Source organism: Mobula hypostoma, chromosome 5, assembly GCF_963921235.1.
Source record: "Mobula hypostoma chromosome 5, sMobHyp1.1, whole genome shotgun sequence".
NCBI lineage: Eukaryota > Metazoa > Chordata > Chondrichthyes > Myliobatiformes > Myliobatidae > Mobula > Mobula hypostoma.
This window is the reverse complement of record NC_086101.1, coordinates 169,538,017-169,563,111: the sequence shown is the minus strand read 5'-3', so window position 1 is coordinate 169,563,111 and position 25,095 is coordinate 169,538,017. Positions and strand designations below refer to the sequence as shown.

At 41.3% G+C, this 25,095-nt stretch overlaps 1 protein-coding gene across 3 annotated transcripts in view; it reads left to right on the top strand.

The window, feature by feature from the left end:
* The window catches only part of snx25 (sorting nexin 25), a 294,956-nt gene that overhangs the window by 183,696 nt on the left and 86,165 nt on the right, over nt 1-25,095 (top strand). For all 3 annotated transcript variants that reach the window (XM_063049392.1, XM_063049391.1, XM_063049390.1), the window contains exons 10-11: nt 1,804-2,079; nt 17,749-17,913. In XM_063049392.1, the coding sequence (XP_062905462.1) occupies nt 1,804-2,079; nt 17,749-17,913 (441 nt within the window). The remainder of the gene's footprint in view (nt 1-1,803; nt 2,080-17,748; nt 17,914-25,095) is intronic.

The window sequence follows — 25,095 nt, the reverse complement described above, 5'->3', positions numbered from 1 at the left end:
CATTGGATTCCAGATAAGGCCGTCAGTTATTTTGGGCAGCCACTTATTTGTGACAACTCTTAAAGAACAAAAACGAATCGAGAGAAGCTTCGGAATTCACTTTGTTTGTTTGGGACATGATGCTGCTTACTTGGGGCAGAAACTGTTGCTGAACAGTTCTGACTAGTGTCAGCCACATGCACTTTTTTGTCACTGATAGTTGGCGAGAAATAAGCAGGAAGACAATTCAGAACTGTTTTGCTCACTGCAATTTCAAGCATGGAGACTTGGAGATGCCAGGAACAGCTGGGGGTGAAAATGAAATGATTTCACTACTTCAACAAGTTAGAAATTACAAGGAATTTAAAGGCATCGACAGTCATCTTGGACATTACAATGAAAATGAAGATTTGGAGGATTTAATCGTCAACAACATTGTATGAAGGCAACCAATCAATTGCACTAGGTGTCTGTGCTAATTTTATTCATTTACAGTCAAAAGAACACAGCATGGATGAATTCCTCTGTTGATAAGTATTAGGAGCTAATACACAGTTTTATAGTACTGCAGGTAGCATTGATTTACTCGCACTGGCATATGTCATGAAACTTGTTGCATTACAGCAGCAGTACATAGCAATACATAATTATAAAAGTAAGTGTATATACAATGAGTATATATAAAAATGAAAATTAAATAATTAGTGGATAAAGTGAGGGGAAAAGTACTGAGGGTTTTTCCTGGGTCCATTGTCCATTCAGAATTCTAAGGGTGGAGGAGAAGAAGCTGCTCCTGACATGTTGAGTGTGTGTCTTCAGGCTCCTGCACCACTTCCTTGATGCTAGCAATGAGAAGAAGGCATGTCCTGGGTGATGGGGTTCCTTAGAGAAGAATGCTTCCTCTTTGAGGCATCACCATTTGAAGGTGTCCTGGATGCTGGGGAGGCCCATGTTGGAGCTAGCTGAGTTTACAACTTTCTGCAGTTTTTTTTTGTAGTGTTCTAATTTCTTCTGTATTTCATTTAAATGCATAATTTGTTACTCAGTTTGTCTTTTTTTAAAAATTCCTTTTAAACTATTTCCATGAAACTTCTGCTAATAGGTGCAGCCACAAAATTGGGCCTAAATGTACTGGTGCCAATGTGCCCCAATTAACTGGAATCAACTATATACGTAAAATTTATACAAGGGCTCTATCTCTAGAACCCTAACAAATGTTGCTGCAGTCCAAAGCATATTCTTGTCATTATTTTCTCAAAATCAGAATCAGGTTTATTGTCACTGACATTGGTCATGAAATGTGTTATTTAAAATGTAGAAAGAGATCAGGCCCAGCTTTGAGAGCTATCCCATTCCCTTACTTATTTCCCTGTAACCTCTTTCTTGTGTGCCCATCTAATCTCATTTCCTGCCTCCCACCTCTGCTAGGGATAATTTACAGTGGCCAGTCAACCTACCAACCAGCTCACCTTTGGCATGTGGGTGGAAACTGGACCAGCAGGGAAAGCCTGTGTGGTCAAGTGGGGGGGGGGGGGTGGTGGGGGTTGGAATATGAACATTTCATACAGACAGAATCAGAGATTAAGATTAAACCTGGGTTGCTGCAGTCATATTTTCTTGTTATTGGCCAGTGTTCCTTATGGGTTTACTGAAGAGAGAAGCTGACTTGAAACAGACTGCTATGTGAATAATGTATAAATGTCTGGGATTACAGTGGACACTTTTTTTAAGTTGCACTCTTAGGGAAAGGAGAATATTATGCAAAGACCAATGCACAGATCTAAAACAAATTACAACTGCTTTATCCTGCTTTTATTCATTCAGACTGAAATACCTCAACTCGTTGGAGAAATCTACCAGAACTATTTTGTGGAAAGCCGTGAAATTCCAGTGGAGAAGGCACTTTATAAAGAAATCCAGCAAAGCCTAGTGGGCAACAAAGGAACTGACGTCTTCAATAAAATTCAGAGCAATGTTTATGAGACTCTTCAAGACCGGTATTATCCATCATTCCTTGTAAGTGACTTGTATGAAAGACTTGTTAGAAAAGAAGAAGAAAAGAGCACTTTACAATCCAGCCCCAACAACCGCGATGATGTGGTAAGACCAGCTTTCATCAAACTTTACAAAGACAACAGAATGATGGAGGTACTCAGGTGGCAAGGAACCCTAATGATGAGTCACAAATATGAATTATTAACTGTTTCTCTCCCCATAGGTGATTCTTGACCTGTTAGATATTTTGTTTTAATTTCAGATCTCTTGCACTTGCAGTATTTTGCTTTTGCCTCTGAGACTGTCTGATGTGAATAGACTGTTTGTTCTTTTTACTTTGATGTTTGTCTGCTGGAGGAGAAGGATCCAAGTTACTTCAAGCTTTAGTCTGGGCAAAAGAGAAACCCAGAGGTTTGATAAGCAACATTGTTGTGTATCTTTGGGAAAGTGATGATGATTTTTGAGTATTAGAATGTGCTGACTGTGTGACATATGTGTGCTTAACAGATTCTTAACTAATAAGAGTCTACCATAGACTATCCAACTCAACACAGTTTATTCAAGCATAAAATTCTGGAGGAACTCATCAGGTCAGGCAGCAACAATGGAGAGGAATAAACAGTTGTCGTTTTAGGCTGAGACCCTTCATCAGGACAGGATCTCGACCGGAACATTGACTGTTTATTCTCTCTCCGTAGCTGCTGCTTGACGTGCTGAGTTCCTTCAGAATTTTGTGTATATTACTCTAGATTTCCTGCATCTACAGTATCTCTTGTGTTTACAGCTTATTCAAGACTCTTCATAGCCTGTCTCTGTGAATTTCTACAAAAATTATCTTACAATGCAGCAAGCATTCAGTTGTGTTGCGGTCCTGAAGGCCCCAGAATATCAATCAATATCCAGAGCACACTACAGTCTTCATGAGAGATATTGCAGAGAACATTCAGACTGCAGGATCTCACAAAGCCAGGATTGACTCTTGGTTTGGTAGCAACACGACTAATTAGCAGGGTGGCAGCTGGCAATTCTGACACCAATGAGAACTAGTTAATAGCTCCAGTTGAAGTGGATCGTTTGGAAACCAGAGCAAACAGAGTGGAAAATCGTCAGATTTTACTTATTTTTCAGCCGGTCCAACAAGAAGGGTGCAAATCTGAATTTAATCTTTGGAACTAAAGCTAATTGAACCTGTATCAAAAGAGGAATATTTTCATGGCAATAATTATAATTATGCTGTTTTGGCATACTTATGGAAAAGAACAAAGATATAATAGGGCAGGGCCAATTTTTACCACATTGGGACCTGGAAACTACTGCGAAGGTAAATCAGTTGCTGAGCTATGGGAATCAGCTAAGGGGATTCAAAAGGGTTCATAGTAAATATGATTTAAAAGATAAAGATTAAGACTCTCCTACAGAGAGTAAGGAAAGGTGGAAAGGGTGTGAAGCTTAAATGAGGCACCAATAGCTAAAAGCAGTAGGAGGCCCCAAAAAGTAGAGAAGTGAGCTTGAAAGGGAAATTGGTAAATTAAAGAGCAGGTGTGAAAAGTAAGACTAATGAAAATCCAAACGTGTTTTCCAAATACGTAAATTACAAGAGGATAGTTAATGAAAGAATAAGGCCTATCAACAACTAAAAAGAGAACAGTCTGGGGAATTGATGGGTGATGATAACAATCATAGTAGATACTTTGCAGCTGTCATCACAAAATGAAGGGGTGCTGATATACTCAGGAAGGACGGGTGAAATATCGAAAGGAGAAAGATGTTTGCATTTTGCAAGTCAAGCCTAAGTAGCATATCCCAGGCTGTCAAAAGTGAAAGTTAAGCCAATATGGACTTGTATGGTGTAACAGTTAGAAAGTGACAGGTACTTTGTGTACAAATGTGTTAAAATGACAATGTTACCACAGTGTGAGTGTGATAGTGGAAAAGTGTGTATGGAGCTGGAGGAGATAGCAGAGGTACTTAATGAATACTTTGCTTCAGTATTCACTACGGAAAAGGATCTTGGCGATTGTAGAGATGACTTACAGCGGATTGAAAAGTTTGAGCATATAAACATTAAGAAAGAGAATGTGCTGGAACTTTTGGAAAGCATCAAGTTGGATAAGTCTCCGGGACCGGACAAGATTTACCCCAGGCTACTGTGGGAGGCGAGGGAGGAGATTGCTGAACCTCTGGCGATGATCTTTGCATCATCAATGGGGACGGGGAAGGTTCCGGAGGATTGGAGGGTTGCGGATGTTGTTCCATTATTCAAGAAAGGGAGTAGAGATAGCCCAGGAAATTATAGACCAGTGAGTTTTACTTCAGTGATTGGTAAGTTGATGGAAAAGATCCTGAGAGGAAGGATTTATGAACATTTGGAGAGGCATAATATGATTAGGAATAGTCAGTATGGCTTTGTCAAAGGCAGGTCGTGCCCTATGAGACTGATTGAATTTTTTGAGGATGTGACTAAACACGTTGATGAAGGTAAAGCAGTAGATGTATATGGATTTCAGCAAGGCGTTTGATAAGGTACCCCATGCAAGCCTTATTGAGAAAGTAAGGAGGCATGGGATCCAAGGGGACCTTGCTTTGTGGATCCAGAATTGACTTGCCCACAGAAGGCAAAGAGTGGTTGTAGACAGGTCATATTCTGCATGGAGGTTGGTCATCAGTGGTGTGCCTCAGGGATCTGTTCTGCGACCCCTTCTCTTCGTGATTTTTATAAATGACCTGGATGAGGAAGCGGAGGGAGGGGTTAGTAAAGTTGCTGATGACACAAAGGTTGGGGGTGTTGTGGATAGTGTGGAGGGCTGTCAGAAGTTACAGCCGGACATTGATAGGATGCAAAACTGGTCTAAGAAGTGGCAGATAGAGTTCAACCCAGATAAGTGTGAGGTGGTTCATTTTGGTAGTTCAAATACAATGGCAGAATATAGTATTAATGGTAGAACTCTTGGCAGTGTGGAGGATCAGAGGGATCTTGTGTTCCGAGTCCATAGGACACTCAAAGCTGCTGCGCAGGTTGACTTTGTGGTTAAGAAGGCACACGGTGCATTGGCCTTCATCAACTGTGAGATTGAGTTTAGGAGCCGAGAGGTAATGTTGCAGCTATATAGGACCCTGGTCAGACCCCACTTGGAGTTCTGTGCTCATGTCTACTCACCTCACTACAGGAAGGATGTGGAAGCCATAGAAAGAGTGCAGAGGAGATTTACAAGGATGTTGCCTGGATTGGGGAGCATGCCTTATGAGAATAGGTTGAGTGAACTCGGCCTTTTTTCCTTGGAGCGATGGAGGATGAGAGGTGACCTAATAGAGGTGTATAAGGTAATGAGAGGCATTGATCTTGTGAATAATCAGAGGCTTTTTCCCAGGGCTGAAATGACTAACATGAGAGGGCACAGTTTTATGGTGCTTGGAAGTAGGTACAGAGAAGATGTCAAGGGTATGGTTTTTACGCAGAGAGTGGTGAGTGAGTGGAAAAGGCTACTGGCAACAGTGGTGGAAGCAGTTATGACAGGGTCTCTTAAGAGATTCTTGGATAGGTATTCGGAGCTTAGAAAAATAGACAGCTGTAGATAACCCTAGATAATTTCTAAAGTAAGTATGTGTTCGGCACAGCATTGTGGGCTGAAGGGCCTGTATTGTGCTGTAGGGTTTCTATTGCATTTGTTGCTGTTACTGTTGCATTTTTATGGTTAAATAAAAATTACTATCACCTCTGCTTGCTATTGAAAGAAGCGATGAGGAGATTACCTTCAATCTGACCATAATTTTTAAAATTTCCGGTTCAAGAGGTGGTGTCAGTAGATTGGAGGATTAGCAATGTTGTACAGGAATTTCGCTGGTTCTGACAGGCTTCTATTCCTGAGAACTGTTCATTACCTAAACTGTCCGTAAGTCAAAAATGACCAGACACAGCAGGGATGAAAGAGCGAGCAGGCATGGGAAGAGCATCTGTCAGCAGAACTCAATGAGTGAGTGAACCTGCTGGATGACCCAGCCTCAGATTGCTGCAGCTCAAGTTGGTGGTGGCGTGGTGAGGAGAGAAGGCATATGGAAATGCTCTGTTCCCACCAGGAAGAAGATGTCTGTAGCAGCCGGCAAATCCACCCCCATCCATGTGGCGGATCAGTCAACCACTCACTTATACGTTTGAGGAGTCCATAATCGGGTATCGGTAACATGAGGAGTTCTGTACCTTTGATTTGAAAATAAAGGAAAGTGGCTGTGCATTCAAGACGATGTAGTAAATTGGATTAGACATTGGCTTTGTGGGAGAGTCAGAGAGTGGCTGCCTATCTGACTGGAGGCCTGTAACTAGTGGAGTACCACAGGGATCAGTGCTGGGTCTGATGTTTGTCATCTATATCAATGATCTGGATGATAATGTGGTTAACTGGATCAACAAGTTGTGGATGACACCAAGGTTTGGGGTATAGTGGACAGCGAGCAAGGCTATCATGGCTTGCAGCACGATCTGGCCCTGATGGGAAAAATGGACTGAAAAATGGCAAATGGAATTTAATGCAGCCAAGTGCGAGGTTTTGCCCTCTAGTAGGATCAACTAGGGTAGGTCTTACCTTGTGAACAATAGGACACTAAGGAGTGTGGTAGAACAAAGGGATCTGGGAGTACAAATCCATAATTCATGTAAAGTGGCATCACAGGTAGATAGGGTTGCAAAGAAAGCTTTTGTCACATTGGCCTTCATAAATCAAGTATTAAGTACAGGAGATGGGATGTTATTTCGAAGTTGGTGAGGCCTAATTTGGAGTATTGTGTGCAGTTTAGGTCACCTACCTGCAGGAAATATATAATGAAGTTGAAAGAGTACGGAGAAAATTTACAAGGATGTTGGCTGATCTGGTGGACTTGAGTTATAAGGAAAGAATGAATAGGTTAGGACAGTATTCTTTAGAGCCTAGAAGACTGAGAGGAGATTTGATAGAAGTATACAAAATTACGAGGGGTATAGATAGGGTAAATGCAAGCTTTTTTTACTGAGATTAGGTGGGACTCTAGCCAGAGGTCATGGGTTAAGGCTGAAAGGTGAAAAGTTTAACAAAGGGGAACATGATGGCAAGCTGTGTCTACAACCCTCTATAGCCTCTTATATTCTTGCACTTTGAAGCCTCTGTTGATACAACCAGTAAGAATGCTTTCCACTGTACATCTGTAGAAATACATGAGAATCTTTGCTAACATACCGAATCTCGTCAAACTCCCAACGAAAAAGAGCCACTGGTGTGCCGCCTTCAACATTGTATCAGTGTGTTGGGCCCAGGACAGATCCTTAGAGATGTTGCCACCCACGCTGCACTCCTCATCCCAACTTCCCTTTACTGAACTCCACAATCAATTCCTTGATCTTGTTGATGCTGTGTGTGAGGTTGATAGTGAGGAAAGATTGGATAAGCTAGGGTTGTTTGACCTGTAACAGAGGACACTGAAGGGAGACTGAAACGTGTATAAAAATTCACATCAGCTTTGTCTGATACTTTCCAAGTATTCTGTTAATTCATTCCTCATAAATGTCCATTCCATTTTCCCCATAACTAATGTTAGGCTGACTAGTCTTAGTTTTCTGTTTTCTCCCTACCTACCTTTTTAAATAAAACTGTTGAAATTTTACTTGCAAAGACAGAACCAAAATATTTGTTTAATACTTGAAATATTTATTTCTGTTCCATTGGAAATTCATCCATTTTTGATTGTAGAGGATTAATATTTGACCCCTCAAGTCTTTTTATTTCTGCATATTTCAGGGAAATGAGGGTGTCCCTAGAAGAGTGCTGGTGGGAAAGTAAGTGGTGATAACTGGCACATATGAAGAGAATTGGGGGTAGGGCAAAAAATGGGAACTGCTTTGAGGGTTCACATAGATTGGATGGACCAAATGGCTTCCCTCTATGTTATAAGAAAGAATCAAATGTTATATTGATGATTGTTACGTGGCTGATACCAAAGCTAGAATCCAATCCTGTGTGTAAATCGGGGATTCCCAACCTGGTGCCCCTGGATCCCTCAGTTAATGCTAGAGGTCCATGCATAAAAAAAGGTTGGGAACCCCTGGTCTAAATCATCTTTATTCCTCTAATCCTCCAAAAGATTAACAGAGTGTCAACACTTTCCATTTTTTCACTGTAAACGACAACCTAACTTGGACTCACAACACCACCTCACTAGTTAAGAAGGTACAGAAACATCTATACTTTCTGAGGAGAATGAGGTGTGCAAGGCTCCCCGCCCCCATTCTAACAACTTTCTACGGGAGTACCATGAAGAGTGTGTCCTGTCTGGCTGCATCATTGTGTGGTATGGGAGCTGCAAGACCTTGTAGAGCACACTAAAGACCACAGGGAGGATCATCGGGGTCTCTCTCCCTCCCTCCACTATTTGTGATGTTTACTGGAAACATTGCAGCCAAAGGGTCCAAAGCATTATTGAAAATCCCTATTCCACAATCCCTTTGACACCACCAGGAAAGGAGGTGCAGAAGCATCAGGACTTGTTCTGCCAGTCCTGGTAACAGATTCTTCCCTCAGGTTGTGAGACTAATGAATAACCTGCCACCATGGAGGTCTCATCACTAGGACAGCAAGCTGTTTTCTGTTTCCCTGCACTGCACTTTATCACATGTATTTTGAATTATATTTTATTAACTTATTTATAGAATAATATTTTGGTTATGTGGTGTGTGTGGGTGCACTGTGGTCTGGAGGAACGTTGTTTCATTTGGATGTACTGTCAGATAACAATAAATTCGAACTTGAACTGTCTTCAGGCCAAAGTAGTCAGTGCCAGGTGGGAATATTTGTGCCTGTGAGGTGTGTATTTGAAAACATTTTAACAACACGCTGATTTTAATGTCAATGTTATTTAATCCTGTTATCTGTAACAGAAGACACTGAAGGGAGACTTAAACATGTGTATAAAAATTCACGTTGACTTTTTCTGATATTTTCCAAGTATTCTGTTATCTCATTCCTTATAAATGCCCATTACATTTTCCCCATAACTAATGTTAGGCTGACTAGTCTTAGTTTCTTGTTTTCTCCTACCTACCTTTGGTGATCTCTGAAGTTGGCTGTTGCCAAGCAGTGATGATGCATGAAAATTGTGCTATTAAGTACTTGTTAGGTGAAAGGTTAACAATGAGAAAATGTGGTGATAGTTTGCAGAAGAACTTCCTGTGGCTGGTTGTACTTAATGCTCACTTTCAGTCAAAAATCACTATTTAATTTTTTAAAAAGTACCAATTGTTACCAATTCTGAAATCATTCATAAAATGGCTATTCTATATGGGTTTTGGAGCTAATTAAGGAGAACCTCTTTCAGATTTGCTCTTCAGTTGCTAACTTGATTCACCTTTCCACTGAAGGACAGAATCACATTGACAACAATGTTAATCTGAGTCAGTTGTCACCATCCCATTTCAAACTGTTTTCAATTCACAGCTGTCCCCATTTCCCTTTGCACCTATTTCAAGGCAGTCACCTTCATGTCAGTATTTATATTTTAGAACGAGCTGTCCAATTAGGTACACTCCTCTACTCTTTTGTAGTCCTGCAGTTTTCCCTCTTTTCAAGCTTTTATCAGGCCCCTATTAAAAGATTTGACAACTTCCATTGTCCACTTGAGCAATACATTTGTAATCAAAAACTGCTCAGGATGGTGTGAGGTAGCAGCGGCTGGGAATCTTCTTGCTTTGTGTCTGAGCCTTGTATTGATTGCCATGATCTTTTGGTTACTGAACCTCTACCACTGGAAATAGCTTCTCCTTTTCCTATTAGAGCATCTGTCAAGCTCCCTTTAACTTTCTCAGCTTTAAGGAGAAGTTCACAGCTGGTTTAGTCTCATCAGTTGTTGAATTATTGCATTGTTGGGACCATACTAACAAATCTTCCCTGCGTATTCTTTCAGATAATTTCTAATCTCATTCATTGAAAGAGCTGAAAGTGAAGTCATTCATTTTACTTTTCCTTTGCTGCTATGTTAGTTGTTGACTGGCATTTGCCCTACCTTTGGGGACAGCACCTACCTAAAAGCCTACTTGAGCAGAAGAATATATAATTTGATACTTTTCTGTAAACAGTATATAACCTGGGATAGCAAAGAAGAATCTAACTGTGGGAAGGGAGAAGAGAATTGCAATCTGAACCATCTTTTGTTGCTGACAATGTGCAAATTGAGCAAGCAAATCAGTCAAAATCAAATTAAGTTTAATTATCATCCAAATCATATATAGATGCATCTGAATGAGACAGTATTCCTCTGGATCCAAGGTGCAAAACATTCAAAATAGCAAGCAAACGTTCAAAAATAGTGAGTAACATAATTCAAAATATCAAGCAAAGAAGCATATCTACTCGCTGGGGGGGGGGGGGGTGGAGAAAAAAACATATCTAGTCCAAGACCCTGTGCGACAATGTCCAGCAATCAATGGCACAGTCTAGCAGTGTACAGATGCACGAAATCCAGCCTGGTATTCCACCACTTGAACACAGGAGGCAGCACCAATGGGAGAGGCCAAGCATGAAATGAAATTTGCATGTCAGTAATTGCATTGCTCTTGAACAGGTGAATACCTATCAGCACCAAACTATATTGAACCTGGTGCTGCCTGTAATTACTTGAAAAAAAGTTGACCTTGCTGTATGGCAAGCAAAAACAAGCCAACGTCAAAGTAAATTTATTATTGAAATACATATATGTTAGTGTGTTCTTCCTTGAGATTCCTTGCAGGCATTTTTAGGAAAATAAAGAAGTACATAGAATTTATGCAAACAAGAAGTGTGCAGAAGACGACAAGAAAAGGAGCAGAGTAGTTGCACTACAGTAAATGGTGCAGTACGCAGATTTCATTCATTTACAGCTTGTGCTGCTTTAGTTATTAAATGAGGAAAGGTGCCTGCTAATTTCTGATTGCCAGAAGTACCTGTAGTGAAGAATTGTTCAAATTGTCCATTACTTAGTTTAAAATTTTTTTCCTTACAGATTTTTATTTTTGAATATCAAAAATAAAGTATTTTGCTTAAATTGAGCAAAGCTGACAATTGGACAAAGTAAACATGAGATTCTGCAGATGCTGGAAATCCAGAGCAAGACACACAAAATGCTGGAGGAAGTCAGCAGGTCGGGCAGCATCTATGAAAAAGAATAAACAGTCAACGTTTCAGGCCAAGAGCTGGAAAGGAAGGGGGTAGATACCAGAATAAAAAGGTGGAGTGAGGGGAAGGAGAACTAGTTCGAAAATGTTAGGTGACACCATTGGGTGGGAAAGGTAAAGGGCTGGAGAAGAAAGAATTGGAGAGAATTATGGACCAGGGGAGAAAGGGAAGAAGAAGGAGCAACAGGGGTGAAGTGATAGGCAGGTAGAAGAAAGAGGTAAGAGGCCAGAGTGGGGAATAGAAGAAGAGAAAAGGGGGAGGGAAAAGGTAATATAAAGAGCTTTGTCTTAGAATATAAAAGAACTAGTAGTATACCTGAATCATTAGGTTGGTCAAGCTGAAATTCTAGCTTTTACTGGATTCCTGCAACTTGTAACCAAGATTTGACTTCAGACAAAATGGTCAGGTAATATATGTTCAGAATATTACCAGGCTTTTAGGTATCAATGTGCTCAAGAAATCTGAATGCTCAATTGCCCCAGAAGTTGGTCATTGAAAATTTTTGGATGACCAACTGGGAACTTGAGTAGTCAAGGTTTAGAAGACCAAAAACTCATTTGCTGGGTCACAGGAGGAACATGACTTGAGCATGGAGACTTCTAGTTAATTGCTAAACCACCAAAATAGGAAGCTCATTGGTTCATAAACACAAGAGATTCTACAGATGCTGGAAATCCAGAACAACACACATAAAATATTGAAGGAACTTGGTAGCTCAGATGGCATTTATGGAGAGGAATCAATAGTCAATGTTTTGGGGTGAGATCTGTTAAATTGGCAAAGGTGCATTGTTGTTTTAGCAGATCTCATCTGTAATGGCAGTAGGCTGTGAAAAATGTCTTCATCGTCAATTAGGGAATGGAAATTTGGACTGATTGTCTTGTTTGACTGTTTTACTGGAAAGTACTTGAATGTGGACATCAAGTAAATATGTACCCAAGAATGCCTGTGATATCTATTGGTCACACAGCACTCTCTATCAGTCCAACCCCCAATCATCACAACTCAAAGCCCTGCTATAGAGTCATAGGGTTCTACAGTACAGAAATTGGCTCTTTGGCTTCTATGTTGGTCTTTTTTGCCTATCTGCCTACATTAATGTCCATATCCTTCTATGTCTTGCCTATCTAAATGTTTTGTAGAGATAGTGATTTTATCTGACTCCAATACCTACAGTGGCAGCAAGTTCCAGATATCAGCCGCTCTGTGTATGTATGTATATGTGTGTGTGTGTGTGTGTGTATATGTGTATATATATGTGTGTGTGTGTGTGTGTGTATGTGCATTGTTTTTGGTGTTGCTACCATCTGTAATAGATTTTGATTGTTATACTATTTATACTTTTATATACGTTTATCAGGTAACTCCTCAGCCTCCTAAGCTCTAGGGAAAGCAAATCCAGCCTATCTAAACTCTATTTCTATCCAACTGAAGTCCTCTGATTCAGGCAACATCCTGGTGAATCTCCTCTGCCATCTCTCTAGCACAATAATATACTTTCTACAGTGTGGCAGCCAAAACTCCACACACAACTCCAAGTGCTGTCTAACCAGTGGTTTATACGGATTATTATGAATACATGGCACTGGAATGAATTAGGTGGCAGTGAACACAACAGAGTTTGGATCCTGTTTCAAGGAGAGAAGAATAGGCGCGTGACTAGTATTTTAAAATAATATCAGGGCTGCTCTGAGGACATGAAAGCAGATTCTGATAAACGGTTGTGTAAGATTAAGAAATATAAACCAAGTATGCCATTTAGCTCTTCGAGCATGGCTCTGCCATTCATCAAGGTAATGGTTGATTTTCTGTTTTCACTATCATTTTCCAGCACCGTCTCCCACATTCCTCAATTCCCTTAACATTCAGAGATTTATCCAACTCTGCTTTGAGTAAACTCATTGCTGATCTTTAAGGGTAGAAAGTACCAGAAGTTCACTATCATTTGCGTGAAGAAATTGTTCCTCAGTTTCGTCCTAAGTAAAACTGATCTGAGATCAGAGACCTAGGTTTCTAGATTTCTAAATTTCTTAGTCAGTGAAAACATCTTCCTGGCATCTATGCCGTCAAGTTCTGTAAGATTTTCTGTAATAGAGAATAAAGGCCATGTCTGTTCAAACTTAACTCAAGACAGCCTGCCATTTAACACCATAAGATATTGGAACAGAAGTAGGTCATTCGGCCCGTTAGGTCTGCTGTGCCATTCAACTGTGGGCTGATCCAATTCTGCTGGTCATCCCCATTCCCCTGCCTTCTCCTCATATCCTTTGATGCCCTGGCTAATCAAGAACCTATCTATGTCTGCCTTAAATACACCCAATGACTTGGCTTCCCCAGCCGCTCGTGGCAACAAATTCCACAGATTTACCACCCTGTGACTAAAGTAATTTCTCTGTATCTCTATTCTAGGTGGATATCCTTCAATCCTGAAGTTGTGCCCTCTTGTCCTAACCTCCACTACCATGGGAAATAACTTTGCCATTTCTAATCTGTTCAGGCCTTTTAACATTTTGAATGTTTCTATGAGATCTCCCCTCATCGTCCTGAACTCCAGGGAATACAGCCCAAGAGCTGCCAGACATTGCTCATATGGTAACCCTTTCATTCCTGGAATCATTCTTATGAATCTTCTCTGAACCCTCTGTAATGTCAATATATCCTTTCTAAAATAAGGAGCCCAAAACTGCACACAATACTCCAAGTGTGGTCTCATGAGTGCCTTATGGAGCCTTAACATCACATCCCTGCTCTTACATCCTATATCTCTCAAAATGAATGCCAACATTGTATTCGCCATCTTCACCACCGACTCAGTCTGGAGGTTAACCTTTAGGGTATTCTGCACACGGACTTGGAAGTCCCTTTGCATCTCTGCATTTGAATTATCTCCCTATCTAAATAATAGTGTGCCTGTTTACTTCTTCCACCAGAGTGCGTGATCATACACTTTCCAACATTTTATTTTATTTGCCACTTCTTTGTCTATTCCCCTAAACTATCTAAGTCTCTCCACAGGCTCTCTGTTTCCTCAACACTACCCGCGCCTCCACCTATCTTTGGTATCATTGGCAAATTTAGCCACAAATCCATTAATCCCATAGTCCAAATCATTGACATACATCGTAAAAAGCAGCGGTCCCAACACCAACCCCTGTGGAACTCCACTGGTAACCAGCAGCCAGCCAGAATGGGATCCCTTTATTCCCACTCTCTGTTTTCTGCCAATCAGCCAGTGCTCCATCCATGCTAGTAACTTCTCTGTAAATTCCATGGGCTCTTATCTTGTTAAGTAGCCTCATGTGTGGCAACTTGTCAACAGCCTTCTGAAAATCCAAGTACAACACATCTACTACATCTCCTTTGCCTACCCTGCTTGCAATTTCCTCAAAAAATTGCAGTAGGTTTGCCAGACAGGACTTTTCTTTAAGGAAACCATGCTGGCTTTGGCCTATCTTGTCATGTGCCTCCAAGTATTCTGTAATCTCATCCCTAACAGTCGATTCCAACAACTTCCCAACCAGTGACGTCAGGCTACAGGTTGAAAGTTTCCTTTCTGCTGCCTCCCACCCCTCTTAAATAGCGGAGTAACATTTGCAATTTTCCAGTCATGCAGTACAGTGCCGGAATCTATCGATTCTTGAAAGATCATTGTTAGTGCCCCCGCATTCTCTCCAGCTACTTCCTTCAGGGTGCATTCCATTAGGGTCCAGGAGATTTATCCACTCTCAGACCATTAAGCTTCCTGAGCACCTTCTCAGTCGTAATTTTCATTGCACAAACTTCACTTCCCTGACACTCTTGAATGTCCGGTATACTGCAGATGTCTTCTACAGTGAAGACTGATGCAAAACACACATTCAGTTCCTCTGCCATCTCTGCGTTTCTAATTACAATATCTCCAGTGTCATTTTCTATTGGTCCTATATCTACCCTCGACTCTCTTTTACCCTTTATATACTTAAAAAAGCTTTTAGTATCTTCTTTGATATTAGTCACCAGCTTCCTTTTATAATTCATCTTTTCCTTCCTAATGACCTTCTTAGCTTCCTTTTGCAAATTTTTAAAAGCTTTAAAAGATTTGTGGAACCAGTCTCATGTACCTTCCTGGAATTCCCTTCGAGTAAGCAGACCAAAACTGTGCACAGTGATTCAAATGCAATCTCAGCGTTGGTGTATATAATCAGTCTGGATGCACAGGTATGTCATTGCATAGAGAAAGTGTCAGCTTAGAAACTTGGACAGAACATTTAAAAACAGCAGCAAATAAATAAGACGTTAATAAGGAAGGAAAAATTAGAGTACCAGATAAAGCTAGCCAGAAATATAAAACCTGGAACAACAAATAATCTGCTGGAGGAACTCCATGAGTAAAGCAGCATCTGTGGGAGAAAAGGGATTGTCAACGATTCAGGTTGAAACCCCGTGTCAGGATTAATCTTGGCCTGAAAGAAGGTTGTTTTTTTTTCCAGATTTCTGCATCTTCAGTCTCTTGTGTCCCTATAAAAACTGTAAGGCTTTTCTGTAGATATTTAAGAAAGAAAAGTGTTAACAAAATTTGTATTTGGCCTGCTGAAATGGAAAACCAAGAAATGGCAACTGAATGAAACATGTATTATATCAGTCTTCATAGTAGGGGATACAAGCAATGTTACAAAAATTGCTATGTCAGTAATTTGGAGGGAAGAATTTAACAATCATCAAGGAAGTAATACTAAGCAAAATGTAAGAGTTGTCGGCCTGAGTTTTGATTGACTTCATTCTAGGCTCTTAAAAGAAGTAGTTCGTGTGCTGCCTCCTGTGTTGGCTTGATTTTTCAAAAATTTCCCAGCTTCACAAAAGCTTCCATCAGATCAGAAAATAACAAATGTAATTTCTTGATTCAAAAACAACAGGAAACAAAGCAAGAAACTACAGGCCAGTTAGCATAACATCTGTATCTTTTTAAGTGTTCAAAGTTATTAATGATATAATGATGATATTCGGTAATTAATGAGTAATAGCCATTCAGAAATATTCAAGGTAATTAGGCAAAGTTTACATGGTTTTATGAAAGGGAAGTTCTGTTTTATGAACTTACTGGAATTCCATTTTCGAAAAATATTAAAAAAGCATATTATCTAAAAAGTGAGAGATTGCACCGCGCCAAGAGCTAGGTGTCCTGGCGCATGGTTTGCAAAAATCTAGTACAAGTACAAGAAGTAATCAGGAAAAACTAATAAGATGTTCTTTTTTTATTGTGAGGGAATAAAAAACAGGTGCTTATACTTCAGTTATATGGGGGCATTGTTGAGATTAGTTCTGAATTGCTGGCTATTGTGTTGTCTCCTATACAAAGACATATGGTATTGCATTGGAATTAGTTCTCTAAAGCTTACCAGACCAGTATCTGGAATGGGAAGGTTATCTTGTGTGAAAAATATTGGACAGACAACTGCTCCATCCACTGGAGCTTGGAAGAGTAAAGCTTCGTTCCTGTCTTTCTGGTGAGGAAGTAGATTCAGGAAGATTTCTCTTGCAAGAGGATCTAGAACTTGTGGTCATTATTTAAAAATAAGGGATTATCCATTTAAGATGTGGTGAAACAAAAGACTTCTCCAAGGGGCCATATCAGCAGTTTTTTGATTACTTTTAAGGCTAAAACAAGGGGTGAAAGGTTGCTAGGAATAAAGAATGGAAGTTAAGATCAGATCATCTGTGGTCTGATTAAATGGTGGAGTAAACTCAAGGGGCTTACTGGCTTTATCATCCTAATTTGTATGTTAGTTTGATAGACAGGCAAATGAAGCGATTATTTGAACAAGGGAGGAAATGTGTTTTTGGTTACTTGAAAGATATTCACCTTTTAAATTCTAAAATGAGATTGACCTCTGTTTCTTCCTGTTCAGATGCTACATCATGATCTGCAAATTTCTATCATCTTCTGCCTTAATTTTATGTCTCCAGTCCCTGCAATATTTTGATTTTACAATGTAAACTTAGTGGATCGATTAAGCTATTTTTATCTTGTAACTGCTACATGTTTCTAAAGAATGTAATTACAGAATTTCAATTTCAGAAAGAATTAATACCTTGAAGAAAGTTGGTGAGAATAATCTATAAGAGAGAAGAATTTTCTTTTGTTTTCAAACCAATTTCTTCTTTTTTCAATCACCTTCCATCAGGAAGTCAGTGAATGATTCTAAGGCAACTTTCTGGAATCAACCATTCCTTTAATTTCTTAAGGAGACCTTCAAAGCCTCTATTCAGTGCAAATGCACACTGCTACTTTCTTAGTGATGTAGTTTGTAGAAAATATAATTTTGTGATATGACCTTTTGAGGCATTTGAGCATGTGATGCCATAAGGCAGAGAAATTCCAGTGATTTATCGTTCCATCTATTTCAATCCTGCCTTCTGCCATTTTATTATGGTGTTTGTCGATATCTTAGAATATCCAGCTGCAGAATGAAGTTTGATAGTGAACTTCGCAGTTAAGGTGTAAAATTGCTGTATAGAATCAAAACTCGGTACTTGTGTGGAACATCCTGATGTTCTCATTAATTTATGACCAGAAGAATTGGCCATGTGGTTTGCCACACTTGGCTAACTGCCAGCTCTTTTCTTCCAGCACCAGGTGTGTGAGAGTGGAGAGGAAATCCTGGATGAGGGGAGCAATGGCATTAACGAGCAGGCTAGCTATGCTGTGAACAAATTGCGACAGCTGAATGAGAAACTTGAATACAAGAGACAAGCTCTCGGCTCCATCCAGAATTCACCAAAACCTGACAGAAAGGTACGATATTTCCATTTTGTGAAACCTACCAGAAGTGACTGAGGTTTGATGCCAAGCATAAAGCACAGGACAATACCATAACCGACAACTCAAAAACAACAAACAATTTACAAGACAATAGTGCAAACAACCATGAGAGATCAACAATTAGCAGAATGGTGGAATGCACAAACATCAATAATCAAACTTCCATAAATGTGAACATATGAACAGATTCAATAATTATCAACAGAAGAAGGAGAGCAGGAAAGACCGTTTAACGGATGTTGTGCAGGGACAGCTAGGGTATCACACCTGAGTGAGGTTTGTTGAGAAGCTGGATAGCTACAGAATTCCAGTTAGTTAGGTAAAATATTTTAACTTGGGATAAACAAGTCATTATAATTATGCTACCTTATCAAATTGCTCAGCATTTTCCATCCATAGATCTGCCAAGGATTAATCATTTCATTTTAAAGATAGACATTTTATTATTGTAGCTATTTTATTGCTGTGAATCTTGAAGATGATTTTCAAAATTAATATTGCAATTCATGACTGCTATTTTAAAAAAATCTATAACTATCAACTAAAATAACCGATTAACACTGAAAAATCTAGCCGAAGTTTCAAGTAAAGGTCATTGACCTTAACTCGTAACAGTCTTTGCCTTTTATTTATGGTCCCTGACCTGCTGGTTATTTCTTAGTTTTAAAATATTGTAAAGCTGAGAAAACATGGCTCTAATATCAGGACAAACTCGGCATATTGCAACATGTGACTCACAGAAGTTGGGGCATTCACATGAATTAAATTAAAACAAATAAATAAAATTAAAATCAACTGAATTTCAGAATGAGGAAATTGTGCTCCATTCATTTAGTATTAGTACAGTATATCAAGACCAGAGAGATTATTTTTAATTATTATGGCTTGCAGTGCAGTTTAAATAATTTACATTTCATTACATGAAAAGGAAGGTTAATGTAAAATTATTAATTCCATATATCATAGAACATCACAGCACAATGCAGGTCCTTTGGCCCATGATGTTATGCCAACCCAACACCACCTTTGAAAAAATATCGAAGGCATACCTTGTGGAAGAACAGTGAACTACTTGCAGCAGTTTCCCAGTATAACAGAAAACACATATAGCCCACCTTCCCTGTCACCCTGGTCTCACCTATCACTTGCTAGCTTGTACTCCTCCGCTCACCTCTCCCCTCCCCTCAGCCATCTTGTTATTTATTTCCCTCCTTAGATTCTACCTAACCTGCTGGGTTCCTTTGGCATTTTTTGTGTTTTGCTGAAGATTTTCAGCATCTGCAGAACTTCATGTGTACTTCAGAAGTAGACTTCCTCCACGTGCTTCTACAGCACAGAAACTGTCTTTGGGCTGAGCCACACACAACCTGCAAGCACCCATTTAAACTCATCCTACACTACACTAATACCATTGCTGTCCCCATGTTCCCACCAACCCCTCGTAACTCCTACAATTTACCCATGTGCAAGGGACAATTTGCCATGACCAATTAACTTAGCATGTCTTTGGGATTTGGAAGGAAAACAGGGCTCCTGGAGGAAACCCATATGATTGCGGGAGGAATGTGATAACTCCACACAGACTGTGTGGAAGTCGAATCCAGATAAAGTCACTCAGAGACCGTATTAGTACAAACCCTTTATTCCAAACACCCAGGGCTTACTCAGTTAGTTGCTCAAACAGGAACAGTCTGTCTGTGACTGTTCCTGCCCAATCCACTAACTGACTAACAATTCCCCTTACAACACAGATATATTGGTCCAGATACCCCCCATACAAGACAGGCTGGAGCCAAAGGTACTTACTACATGACAGCCCCGAGAGACAAATTACAAAATAGTCATAATGGTTTACACACACAGAACAGACTGAAGCTGTCCTATCTCTACGCATGACTACACAAGGAGATGAGCATCTTAAAACCCTAGCTGACTACCTTCAAGAGGAAATAGTGCTGTAACAAAATTCTCACGTCTGTTGGCCATCAAGGTTTCTCGCAGAAAGAAACAGGCTGCTATGTTTAATGACCATGTTAACCTTTTACATACTTTATCATTCCCTCCTTTTGATCATTATATTAAATGATCATTAAATTACAAAGCAGTAATTTTTAACAGAGAAAGCAACCGAGTACGGCATTGAATTATCAGTGGGTAAAAACAGCGTACAACGGTAATTGTAACAATGATAAGTCAAACTGTTAGGCTGTAATGCAATATCATGCCCCACATATTACCAAACAGGCCTTCGAAGACCACCATTTCGACCCTTCGGTGAACCCATGTAAATCCTGCCCTAATTTCTTAATGCTGTCAATCTCCTTGGCAGTGTGCTTGGAGAGGGACGTAATGTTAGTAGAGTCATCAGGGATATAGGTGCAGCATTCTGTGCCAGTGATAGCACAGGTTCCCCCTTTCTCAGCTAGGATAAAATCTAAAGATTCTGTAGGACTGTTTGTCGGATGGCTAACATTTCCGTGATCACCTCAGCCACCTGAATCTGGGTGCCTAATAGAGCACTGGCAGTTTCATTTGCCAATCCTCCTGGGCAGCTGCCAGCTTAATGATTTCTCAGGAGTTCCTAGCCGTGCCATAAGATGGGAAGGCAATCATCCAGAACCTCTCTGATTCCGTGATTCTCCGTTTCCGCCTCTGCCAGTGGGGGTGATCCCGCGGCTCAGGCACTACCCTTAGGTTGGGGACTAGGTAAGCTAGATAACAGCAGCCGCTTCATTTCTTCTGAGGCGGCTGCAGGTCCCACCTGTGAATCGCTTCCCTGGGTAGCTACAAGTAGGCTTTATCCCCACAAACCCAGTAGGTGCTATCCAAAGGCCAAGAGAGAAGCCCGCCATTAACATTATAATTATAGATGCTGCAAGTGCTGTTTCCCAGGAAAAGTTTCCCCTGGCGATTACAGTAACATGTTGTATTTGTCACCCGGGCGCAGGACACATGTAGGTGTGGCCAAGAGGCTTCAGGGGAGGACTGGAGGAGGTCATATTCAACGGAGACTTGAGGTACCACCCTTCAAAACACTTGACATTTGCAATCGCTTGGGGTCCCCTTGCAATCCAGGACTTCACTACCCCGGGTGTTATTAGAGAATCCCCAAGCAGAGAGTTCCTCGCTATAATTGAGGGGGATCACTGACAACTGTGCCATAGTCTTTCCATGCGAGGGTACTTGCGTGCATATCCAATATTCCCCTGCTTCTTAGTGCTTGGCATAGTTGTAGCAAAGGGACAGGAAAGTATTATGGGCAACATCAGATAGTGGGGGATGTTTTGGCCACGACACTTGGGGAACTACTCCCTGTGTGGGCCTTGGGGTAAAGATGATTCTAACCTGTGGGGAGCTGCCACGTCTTTGGCGGCCACTGCTCCCGCCCTTATGTATGACTCTAGTTGACTGGAAGCCCGCAAAAAGAAAGCAAAAGACAATGGCCCAGTACATGGTGGAATCCGTAAAAAACTCTTTAGTCCGTAATTTTTTACAATCACTACAATGTATCCAGCACAGTTGTCCTTCCAACTTGACTGCCGTGGGTGTGGTGAGCAGTACTTGGAATGGTCCCTTCCTCTGTTGTTCTAATTTGCCACGGCTCCAGTCCTTAGTTAGTACGTAGTGCCCGGGTTCGATGTTGGGGTAGTCGCCTTCCCTTGTCGTATCGTCTTCGTCCTTGTATGCCTGATGCACCTGTGAATGTAAGGCTCGGAGAATCTTAGTTAGGTAGCTCATTTATATCAAGAGTAGGAGGCTGCACAGAACCCCATGGAGTCCTTAAGGGCTTCCCGAAGCTGATTTCAGCTGGTGACAATCCCGTTCTTTTTCTCTCAGGGGAGAGGGTGGCTCTCAAATGCTAAGGGCAATACCTTTAACCAATTAAGCCCCGTTTCCTCCGTAAGTTTTGCCAATTTAGTTTTTTAGCATACCATTTACCCTTTCCACTATACCTGCAGCCTGGAGATGGTGAGAGCAATAGAATTGTTGTTTGATGGATAAGGCATTGCAGATTTCCTCATTTAACTTTGCTACAAAGTGGGGACCGTTATCTGAACTCAATATCTCTGGTAGCCCATACCAGGGGATGACTTCTTACGACAGTATTTTAGCTGCTGTCAGGGCTTATTAGGAGCTTAAAGAGATTTGATATGTCAACAAATACACTCAAAAACTTCTATAGTTGTACTGTGGAGAGCACTCTGACAGGCTGCATCACTGTCTGGTATGGAGGAGCTACTGCACAGACTGAAAGAAGCTGCAGAGGGTTGTAAATCTAGTCAGCTCCATCTTGGGCACTAGCCTAAAAAGTATCAAGGGCATCTTTAGGGAACGGTGTCTCAGAAAGGCAGCATCCATTATTACGGACCTCCAGCACCCAGGGCATGCCCTTTTCTCACTGTTACCATCAGGTAGGAGATACAGAAGCCTGAAGGCACACACTCAGCAATTCAGGAACAACTTCTTCCCCTCTGCCATCCGATTCCTAAATGGACATTGAATCTTTGGACACTACTTCACTTTTTTTAATAAATAGTATTTCTGTTTTTGCACATTTTTTAAATCCATTCAATGTACGTAATTGATTTTTATTTCTCTGCTAGATTATGTATTGCATTGAACTGTTGCTGCTAAGTTAACCAATTTCATGTCACATGCCAGTGATAATAAACCTGATTCTGATTCTGATTATTCGTGGCAGGGATTGCCTTGATCCATCTGCTAGACACATCTATGGTCACCAAGCAATATTTGTAACAATGCACTCTAGGTAGTTCAATAAAATCAATTTGTAAACATGAAAGATAAGGGAGTGGTGCCCGACACACAGGGTGTCCCCTTTCCCACATTGTTGTTACAGCATCTTAAACATGCTTTTGTCCCCTTTGTTGCCACTTCCTGCAATTTCGGATGCCACTATGTTTGCAGCAAACTGTTTACCCTTCCCTCCTTTCCGAGGTGAGTACAAGTATGAATATAATCAAGGAGGATTGGTAGAAATTGGGTAGGGACGCAGACCTGTCCCGCGGGGACCCTCCTTACAGCCCATCTGTAACCATAGTCTGCGTTCCTCCTTAGGGGTGTCCCCCTGAAACATACGTACGACTTTCATGTCTGGCATACTCGTGCTGTCTGAGAGGGCAAGGGGTTTTGGTGGGGCCCCGATGGGTCTATAATTTCAAGTGGGCTGCATCTTTGGCAGCCTCATCAGCCAGGGCATTACTGGTGGAGATTTTATCAGTCTGACAGGAATGAGCGGAGCATTTGATGTTTTTGGAAGTTGCAAGGCAGTGAGGAGAGCCTGTACAAACGCAGCATTGCTAATAGGATGTCCTGAGGAGGTGAGGAAACCCCTGCATTCCCAAAGTGCTCCATAGTCATGAGCTACCCCGAAGGCATATCGAGAATCAGTGTAGATGTTTGCATGTTTGTTGGCGGCGAGGATGCAGGCACGAGTGAGGGCAAATAACTCTGCTTTTTGTGCTGACATAGCTAGGTAAAAGGCCACCTGGTCGAGCACCATGTCATCTGTGACCACAGCATAGACAGAACGTCCATGGCCTTCAGGGCCCACGAAAGAACTACCATCGACACACGAGGTTACGTTGGGGTCCTGTAGAGGTTGGTCTGTGAGGTCCTTGCAGGCTATAGTGAGGAATTGATTTTATGGCATGCAATCATGTTCAGAATAGCTTGTAATCTGGGGTGGCAATATCAGGAAAGTGGCCAGGTTTAAAATGGAGCAGTGAGAAAATGTCAGCAGCGGGTTGCTTAGTAAGGCTGTCTCAGCAATTTTGTCATGCCTGAGTGAGGTGCTGTGTCTGTCGAGAGGTCAAAAGCTCCACCACCGAGTGGGAAGAGAGCACATTTACAGGCTGATGTAGGGTAATATTAGAAGCCGCAGTTACCAGGGTATATACTGCCTTCCCTGAAACTCCACCCATAGGGGCTGCTTCCATTGGTATGTTCGTTCAGACCCCTCGAACCCCGAGAGGGCAGTGGTGGCCCCAGAAAGCTGGAATCCATGTTCTGACACTATCTCATGATCAAGGGGGGAAGTGTTTGACTCCCGTATCAATCATAAATGGAAGTTGAATTCCAGCTAGCTGAAGGATTATGCTGGGTTCCTCTTGCCGGTCGCTACTTACAACGGGCAACATTTTCAAGGTCAGTTAGCAAAAGGATTGTTAATGGAGAATGGGGTGACTGTTCGGTTTGAAACTGGGCATCTCTGCTGTCCCCAGGGGCACCTTGCCTTCCAGTGTCCTGGACTGTTAAAACACAGTCCAGGCTGAGCTCCCCCGGGCATGGGCACTCGTTGGGGTGGCCCATTTCTTCACTCTGGGGGATAAGATCATTGGGGTGGTCCCCTTATTGTCATCACCTGACCGAATCAGGAACGTTCACGCCATGACCCTGTTAATCCAAAAGGAGACCAATCCTGATATTATGCACCAGACAAGTGATCCAGTGGGTGGTAAAAGGATAAACCCTCGGCCCACTGGAAATCATGAAAATCGTTAGCCACAACATCAAAGGCTTCAGCCACAGTAAAGCCGAAATCCTGGCAAACTTAAAACCAGATATCTTGTGCATACAAGAAACTCATAGGCTGAACAACCAACCCTATGTGCCAGGAATGCACTTGGCTATTGATACCCCTAGCCAAACTTATGGAAGTGCAATCTTTGTTAAAGATAAATCTATAGTAATGAGCACAGCAAACATCCAAACTCGCTCAATGGAACTTCTGAAAGTTGAAACAAAACATATCAGTATCATCTCAGTCTACAAACCCCCTAATGAACCATTCATGTGGCCGCGTAACCTAGATCTCCAGGACAAAATGTACCTCATTATTTGTGACTTTAATAGCCATGGCACCAACTGGGGATACGAAGATCTAGTTCAAATGATCTAATGCAAATAGAGAAGAAGTTGTATCATGGGCTGTAAACAACAGTCTTGAGCTACTATACGAGTCAAAGGACACCCCTACCTTCACAAGTGCCAGATGGAGAAAAGGATACAACCCAGACCTTGTCTTTGTTACCTCGGCAAGCTCCAACCTCTTCACACGAACAGTCCTCTAACATATACCCAAATCTCAACACCGTCCTGATTCGCTTACCCAACTTTAATTCTTAGACAACT